We start from the raw sequence: 9,345 nt of genomic DNA, 5'->3' as shown, positions 1-9,345 counted from the left end.
CAATTTGATAGAATAATAGGACATAAACAGAAAGAAAAAACTCGCAGTTTGATTGATACGAACTTTAAAAAAAATTTATACTCCAAAACCGTAGCAAGGCAAAGTCGTATTCATGTGTTACTCATGTGCTGCATGTTTAGAACTAGCATCTACGAAGAATAATAAATAAATTAACAATAACACCTTTATTACTAAGTTGTAATTGCTACATCTCTATTACTACTTAAGAGAAAAGGGAGCTTTTTTTATTTTTATTTATTTTTCATTATTTCTTTATTATTTTTAAAATTCTATCCTTAGTCTATAAGCTTAACATTAAAATAAGATTTCCTCTTAATAGGTAAATTAGTAACTTGATATTCCGCATCATCCCCTCTAAAAAAAATAAATAAATAAATTTTGGAATATGTGTACACACTCACGATTTCTTTTGTCATAATTACGGTAAAAAGATTTTTCGAAGTTTAAAATTAGAAAGGACAATAATTTTTTTCCTAGTTTTTCAGTAGATTAGACTTCAAATTGTGTAAATATGATATGCATTAATTATTTGTTTGCTATGTAAGAATAAATTTGTTACTTAATCTTACATATTTTGTACTATTTTTTTTATTACATTACGCAAATCAAATATGACAGAAGGAAGAGTATATGGCAATGAAATAAAAGGAAAATAAATATGATAATTGGAATTGGGGGAAAGGAAAATACAATTTTTTTTTTCTTTTGCAAGCTTTGACTTGGAGATTGTGTTGCTTATGAATGTCAAATTATTAATAATGAAATTATGAAAATGGCAACTTCATAAGATTTGTTTTGGTGCAAATATATTCTTACTCATTATTTTGGCTACATTTATCACTGTTGTTTTGGGAAATTTGTGGTTCACCAAAAATATCAAGCAATTGTGGACAGAGAGTAGGCTCTGTCATGACCAAAACAGAGCACCTCTGCAGTAAAAGGAGGACTATAATTATGTCCTTAAGGTGAAGTGCTGTCTATTTTAATCAAAAATCAAAAAGGGTGTCTGCATCAGTGTGTTTGGCCTATGGGATAAGAAAAGAAAAGAAAAAAGTGGAGAACAGGGAAAATTAGTGACAAACATGGGAATTTAGATTCTTTTTTATGTGGTGAACAGAGGAAAAAAGACAAAAAGTGGCCAAGTTATTGAGTTTAGCTTAGGGGGCAAAAAAAAAAAAAAAAAAGGAATCAGTGACAAGAGAGTGGGAATTCGGATTTTTTTTTTTAATGGAGGGGAAAAGTGGGTTAATCAGTGAGTTTGGCAAGCGGGAAAAGAGAAAAGAAAAAGGAAATTAGTGGCAAAAACAGGGGAATTCAGATTCTTTTTTTCAATGGGTATACAGAGGAAGAAGTGGGGGGTAAAATTCATTAATAATTACGAGAAATGGGAAAGGAAACCTGTTGGTCAGTCTTTCCAAATGACCAAACTGACAGAAATCACAGAATCATCACGCATTCTTTACTCTGTTTCAAGAAAAGGAAAAAAATAAAAGAAGGAAAGGAAAATTGACCATATCACAGGCTCACCCACTTCGGATTTGAGAATTGAATTGAATTTCTCATTCAACAAACGCCTCTGTTATCTCTGACCCGAAAGTTTAGTCACAAAATCTGCATGTGTACGTCGCTGCTTATCGCGTCCCATACATCCCTCTTTATTGCATCATGACAAATAAAGATGAGAGAGAGAGAGAGAGAGAGAGAGAGAGCTCCAGCGTAGCTTAGGATTCTCTCTCCCCCCGCCTCACTATCTCTCTCTCTCTCCTTTTCAGTTTCTTTAATTCAATCAAATTATCCATAATTAAGTCCCACGAACTTCCATATATAAACACGCCCTCTCCCCCTCCCCCACTTCTGTTTCTATATGTTCCTCCCAATCGCAGCGGACCCAATACTCAGCATATCACAGAGCAAGAGAGAAACAGAGAGAGAGAGGAGGAGAAGAAGGGGGTCATGCAGCTTTTCTGATTCAACAAGAACAACCCATTTTGGTTTGGAGTGGTTTGGTTTGGAGATTTGAGAAAGAAAAGGGAGGGTTGTTTGTTTCGGGTTTTTGTCTTGGGTTTTGTTTGTGTTGGCGGCTTGGCGGTGGTTGCTGAACTGGTTTGGGTTTATATATATATATATATATATATATATATATATATTTACATATAGAGATATGGCTATTCAAGCGCAGTTTCAGTCTGATAATCTAGGGTTAGGGTTTCCTTTGGGCGGCTCACAGGATTGGATGGACGTTAATGGGTGTGGGTTCAATGAGTTTTGTTTCAATCTTCAACAGAAATACCAACACCAAATGCAGCAGCAGCAGCAGAAAAACCAACCTCTGTTTTTTGACAACAGTCTTCTCTTCTCCACTTCAAAGCCCAATTTCTCCACTCCCAATCATCATTCCATGGCGCTTTCTTGGAGCTTTGAAGCCCAGGCTGAAAAACAGAGGCAGGAGATCGATCAATTTATCAGCTTGCAGGTCAGAGAGCAATCTTTTTCTATCTAACAAAGCGTTTAAATCATTCTCCATATTTTTTTTTTACTACACATCTTAGCATTTTTTTTATTTGATTTGAATATTCAAATGGGTATTCTTCTTACTTGATCAAAGTTATTGTTCCATTGGTTTTCTAACATTATACTTTCTTGATTAAAATGATCTTTGGATAAAGGGGTTTTCTTCTTGTTGATCAATGCTATCGTTTATTGATTTTTCAACTGTTTTATGTAATACCCATATCTTATATCATTGATTTGGCCATTGATTTCTTCTTGTTTGATCAATCCAACAGAACGGGAGATTGAGATTGGCCTTGCAAGAGCAGAGGAGGCAGCAACTAGCAATCCTGTTGAGCAAATTCGAATCCAAAACACTGCCTCTGTTGAGACAGAAGGAGGAAGAGATAGCGCAGGCCGCCAAGAGGACGATGGAGTTGGAAGATTTCTTGAGGAGATTGGAGATGGAGAACCAGGGGTGGCAGAGGGTGGCGAAGGAGAACGAAGCCATGATTCTGTCTCTTAACAACACGCTGGAGGAGCTGAGGGAGAAGGCCTGCGGAGGGTTCTTGGCCAATGGAGCAGAGGACGCAGAGTCTTGCTGCGATGTGAACAGAGCAGAAGACAGAGAGGAGGGAACAGGGGAAAACAGGGAAATTGATAATGGGGAAAAACAGATGACAAGAAAGTTGATGGTTTGCCAAAGCTGCAATTCTCGGAGCTCGTGCGTGCTGTTCCTCCCCTGCAGGCATCTCTGCTCGTGCAAAGCCTGCGAGGCTTTCCTCGATTCTTGCCCCGTTTGTAGAACGGGAAAGAAGGCTACCATAGAGGTGCTAATTTTCTAGGATAATTTTTCCAGGAAAAAAAACAGGGGAAGGGCAGTGATTCAATGAATGAAGCTATAAAAATGGGCTGGATAGGATTGAATTGATGGGAATCCAGAAGAAGCAGGGGAACAGGAAGAGGAAACTTTTTTTTTTTTTTTTTTTCAATTTATGCACTGTTATTAGACTTTTGTTTCCTTTCTGGGGGCTCTGTTTTCAGATTGTACTTGTACTTCAAACAACCCCAAATCAATTGAACAGAAAATTACAGTACAGAGCATCTTTTGGGTTTGCTGGATTTATTGCTTTTCCTTTCATGAAGTTACTGCTTTTCTTTTTGCCTTTTTTGATATGCCATCTAGGGTAGACTGATGTGATTATTCGTTTTCAGTTTCACCAGTTGTTTGGCCTTTTCCAATTCTCCACTAGTCTATTTTATTACCAATGACAGAGGAAGAGGGTAGAGTTGAAAGCAATGTCACATGGCCCTGCATGAACCTTGAGTGTTCACATTCACACCACTCCACACCCACCCCTAATTTTCTATACCCATTATAATAAAAGAAACCAAATCTTTTCTACAACCGAGTTATGACCCAAAAGAAAAAGACCCATCATCTTATCTTATCCCCAAGTTATGCAATTAAACTAAAATGGCAAGCATAAGCAAGAAACTATATTCAATAACTTTGAAGCCTACCCACTTTCCAAGCACTCTGATTTTCTTCCCCCAACTTTCCGAGCACTCTGATTTTCTTCCCCCAATTCTCCGTTGGTTGTTCCTAAAGAAAAAGACCCATCATCTAATCTTCCCCCAACATGTATAATTAAATGAAAATGCTAACACAAGCAAGAAAATAAGCAATAATTTTGACGCCTACCCACTTTCCACCTTTCCAAGCACTCTGCTTTCCCCCCAATTCTTTGCAAGTTTGTTGCTTTTCCCCCACTTGTTATTTCTTTTCTTATCTGCACTCCCTCCCCTTCCACATACCAACAATAATAATAATAATAAAGGACAAAAAGAAGAAGCAATCCTCTCTTTATTTTTGTTTTGGGAGAGCCCTTCAATTTAGACCCGACAAAATTGAACATGAATTCCGAATATAAATTCGAATTTAGGTAAAATAAAATACATGAAAATATTGAGAAACTCGTTGAGATTCAAAACAAAGCAATGAGAGCTTGAAATTGGGGGTAGGAGCGGGGAAATCTAATCCCAAGAACAGAGGTTCATAGAATGGGAATGCTTTTGCGTTTATGACTATTATATTTTTGTTAGCTTTTGCAAGGTGCAATTAATAATGATGGTGGGGTGGATGGGATCACAAGGTAGACCACGCATGCATTCACTCCCCTGTTCTGTTCTGTTCTGTTCTGCCCTAACACACAAAGCCAGCCACTGAGGCCTGAGGGTGGGGAAGAAGCCAAGAAAGCCTTCGGAATCATCACTTACCCACTCCTTCCCAATGGCAGCATTGAATGTGTGCAGATGGACAAATGGACTGGCACTGGCTTTTGGTTTGAAGGGGGCTATACACTTTACCTACCTCTTTTGAAATCAGCCCCATCACTTTTAAAGTGGGTAGTTGCCATATTGTCAGCTAAAAATCTTTGCGTTTCAAGGAAGCTGACAACCCCATTTCAGAAAGCCACTGTCATTTGGGCAACTCTTTTTAAAATTTTCAATCCAACAATTGTGCCCACTCCCTATTCCCTCTTCCCCACAAAATTCTCGGTGGTCCTAAGTTTTCATGCTAGTGTGAGAGGAACCAAGTTGCAAAGACCAGTTCAACCCAATTGAAAAATCCATTGCTCATTTTTTGGGTTTAGGTTTAAATTTAGAATTTTTTTTTTACTTTTGATTTGATTTGATTTATCTAACAATGATGATTAATCGAACCGATCTTAAATATTAGGGCAAAAGATATTTGACTTCTCTTGAGATTTGGCAAAATATGGCTGAACTCTTACGAGATTTCAAAATTTTCCGAGACCTCTCCTCAGAAATTTTCCAAAAAGACAAAACCTCCCTTAGTATTTTGAAAAAATGACACTCAGGTTTCAAAAATTTCAGAGACCTCTCATAAAAGATTTATCAAAAAGAAAAAAAATATTCATTTGTATTTTGCAAAAAAGATAAGTATTTTGAGAGCAAATTTGTGTCTTTTTAATAAATTTTAGGGAGGTTCTCGTCCTTTTGCTCAAGTTCAAGGGAGTCGAGTGCCTTTTTTGACCTTACATTTTATTAATATGTAAAAATAAATATTAGGCGTGATATTATATATAGTTTTAATAATTTACTTTTAAAAAAAGTACACTTTGATTAATATATAAAATATATATATATATTTAAATTAGACTCAACATCCCAATTTTGTTAATTGTTAAAAAATTGATTAATCAAACTTTAGTTAACCATTAAAAAGATACAATTTTGATCTGCATTCTCTAGTAAACTAAAATTTTGACTTAGTTCGGGATATCGTTTGGTCGGTTGAACCATGCCCAACCCTAATATGAACAACAAGAGTAAGAGTATGAAATTGTTTTTACCATGGCACACATGAACGAACATATAGGTTTATTTTTTATTTATATTTTATATCTCAATTATAAAATAAATAACATATTAAAACAAAGCTAATTGAATTAAACCATTCTTTACGGCCATTTATAAAGGTCAATAAAAAATGAAATCATGCCATTGTGACTTTTAGGGAAAATGGGTGAGTGAGAAAAATAAGAGCCCCTCGCACCTGGCAATTGAAGTGGGGGTACTAATTGGGCCGGCCCAATGGGCCACTGAAAAAGGAATTAATGAATTGGGGTCCACGCCTCTTCATCCCAAGCATCCCCACTTTTAAACTAGAATTGAACTTCAATAGAATCCAGCCTTTAGCCATTTAAGCAATCAATCATACCTTTTCTGACCTATGGGTCAAGAGAAATTAATTCCCCCCCACTAAGAATTGAAATGGGGCACTAATTGGGCTGGCCCAATGGGCCACAGGCCCATTTCCTGGAAGGCTAAAGTGAAAAGCTCAGAATCCTGAAAGTAGGAACTCCACAGTGGCCGATGAGATGGTTCTCTGGTGGGAACAATCTTTTTCTTTTTTAAAATTTTCTATGAGAAAAACAGGGTATGTGAGAAAGGGAAAGCGTTGACAGGGAGATTCCTCTTTGCTTTGGTCCACCCAGTAATAATCTGTCTGCCCCCACAGCCGTACAGTATCATTGGTCTGCCCACTTGGTACAGAGGAAGTCTCCTCCTCCAACACAAAAAGTGGGATTCCCCTGTTTTTTGCTTTGCTGGCCTTGTGATTTCTTCCTCTGTTCTGTAACAGGGCAGGGGGCACATTTGGGAACTTCTGCTGACGTGGGGTTAGACTATTGGCCGGCCTGCCACGTCAGAGTCACAACAGTGAAAATATTAGGTCTCCCCTAAGGCCAACTTACTATTACGGTTTACCATTTGGTGTATTTTTATTACCTAGGATCTAATATTTTTTCCACAATAGAGGCATGGATTTTATTGGCATGGACAAGGGATTTCACAATTCGTTTGGCTTAATGCAATACTTTTGGTGCAATTTTAATGAGATTTAATCTTAATTGACCCACAGATTTAAGTGATCTTACAATATTTTGTAAAAAGAATCTCACATAATTAGAATGTGAACTAATCTTATAAGATCAAGATCTTTATAATATACATTTAATGTGAAATTGTGACATACTCTCCTTCTTGATCTCTAATGCTCTCATGCATTAAAGTGGTCTAAATATTTATATAGGATCCACCCATATAATAATATTTTTATGCTACATTTGGAAGCATAGATTTTGAATCTTAGATTTGGATTTAGATGGATTGAGATAAATGTTAATGCAATTTCACATTGTATCTTATTCAAATCCAATACAAATCCGAATTCAAAGCCTTTCTAAACATAGAGTTGGAGTGATTCTAAAACCAAAGGTAAGAGTTTTGATATTGATACCAAATGTAAATTTCGATTCAACTCCGACGAGATATTGTTCACTTAGATCCACTAGTCTCGCGATTTTATCCTATAAAAAATACCTTGCATAATTAAATTGTGAACGGACTTTATAGGGTCAAAATTTTCCTGATATATATCGATTCGGAATTTGTAATCGAAAAGGGAGAAAATGAAAAAAAAAAAAGAAAAAGAAAAAAAAGGAGGTGTGTTTAATGTGTAAGTATGGGTGAGTGAGTTGGGAAGTTAATGTTCAATGGCTTGTTTGCATTTTCTGTTTTCTATTAAATGGCCATACCTGGCAGTTAGCCTGCGATGGCTGTTGAGGTAATGGGGACCCCAGTTTGCTTGAGAAGAAATATGCATATGCAAGTATGTATTAACGAATATAAAGATAGGAAGAAAAATTAAATAGTAGCTTTTAAAATATCGTCTTTGAGCTTAGAGATGAAATGAGTAAGGTGCGGAATTTTGAATAGGAGAGATAATAAGAACAACTAAATGGGTAAGGATGCATATTAACTTTCGAATTTTATTTTAATAACATTCTATCAAGATCTTGATAACTAAAAAATGACGTTAGATTTCCTTATAGGGTTTTTTTTTTTTTTTTTTTGTTAATATTGTTGAGGGAAATTATATAGAAGACCTCCTCTTTCACGTCTATTTCATAAATTTTAAATAAATTGAAAATGGATCTACCACTTTACATGTTTGATATTAATGAATATTGAGTTAATTTGTATCGATTCAATACATTTCTTATGGATCCATAGATATATTTTGTTATGATCGGAGGAGCCCATGGGTGGACTTGATACACATTAGTAAACACCAATTTGACCCAAAAGCTTAAGCCTTTTGGTTCTTAGATTTATCCATGTATATAAGCATCCATCATCTACTTTAATTTTTCAATGTGGGGCAAGCTCACAAGTGGAATTCTCAACAATTTACCTCTTATGAGTTCCAATTGCTCCCCCTTAAATGGAAACCATCTCTCTTATGGGAGTAAGCCCAATTTCCCAATAGTTGCTCAAGTGGGCCTTATCACTGGCGCCTTACGTGACTCGAATTACATTCCACGTGCCTCCGAACCAATCCTAACTCCCACGTTTTGATCCTATTCAAATCCATTCCCAGCCTAGATGATTCTTATTGACCTTGGTCACACACTTGGTCCTCCAACTGTTAGCACGTCAGGAGAATTAGTTTCACGTCTCGACTTTACAATGTCGCTTACCCAGAGTTACGAACCGTTGGCTCTAATACCACTTGTTAGAATCGAAAGAGCCCATGGGTGGTGTTGATACACATGAGTGAACACCAATTTAACTTAAAATCTTAAGCCTATTGGGTCTTGGACCTACCCATATATATAAGCACTCATCATCCACTCTAATTTTCCAATATCGGACAAGCTCACAAGTGAAATTTTCAACATATTTCTTGTAATTTTTTTTTTTATATGAATGATAGTGCAATGAATATCTTTTTGTTCTAAAAAATTGAGGCAAAACTATCATTTATGTTTTTCAATTTTTGCATTTTTACTTTTGATTTTTAATTTATTTTTTTATATACCCTTAGTAATAATAAAAACTATACTAATGAAGTGAACAAAATTTAGTTGCGCTAATTAGAAGTTCTAGGTTTTCATTATAATGTTCATTTGATTGCCAGATAATTACTTATTTCTTAATAGGAAGAGGTTATCTCATCATTATAGCTCGGTTGCCTTATCTTGGCCTCATCTCCTTGGCCTACTTGCTACTCACATAGAAGAGGTTATCTCACTCTCACCTTATTTACATGTTAGACGCAGCAATCCGTGTGACATTACTCGTAAGTTTGTGAAATAACAAAGTGCAAATGAAGTGTATGATTAATTTTTTTTCAATTATATAAATTTTTATTTCCTTCATAATTATTTTTTCTGACATTTAAAAAATAAATATCATTAACACTAGAAATTTCTAAGTATATTACTAAACCTTCCAAAATAG

At 35.8% G+C, this 9,345-nt stretch overlaps 1 protein-coding gene across 1 annotated transcript; it reads left to right on the top strand.

Annotated features, from left to right (window-relative positions):
- The first annotated feature begins 1,466 nt into the window (after positions 1 to 1,466).
- Positions 1,467 to 3,608, top strand: LOC131156641 (probable BOI-related E3 ubiquitin-protein ligase 3). The gene is made up of 2 exons (XM_058110488.1): positions 1,467 to 2,494; positions 2,808 to 3,608. Exons 1-2 carry the CDS (start codon positions 2,183 to 2,185, stop codon positions 3,354 to 3,356), a joined length of 861 nt encoding a protein of 286 aa, XP_057966471.1. The 5' UTR covers positions 1,467 to 2,182; the 3' UTR covers positions 3,357 to 3,608.
- The last annotated feature ends 5,737 nt before the right edge of the window (positions 3,609 to 9,345 follow it).

This window comes from Malania oleifera, chromosome 5, assembly GCF_029873635.1.
Source record: "Malania oleifera isolate guangnan ecotype guangnan chromosome 5, ASM2987363v1, whole genome shotgun sequence".
Taxonomy (NCBI): Eukaryota; Viridiplantae; Streptophyta; class Magnoliopsida; order Santalales; family Ximeniaceae; genus Malania; species Malania oleifera.
This window is presented reverse-complemented; position numbering and strand designations above follow the sequence as displayed.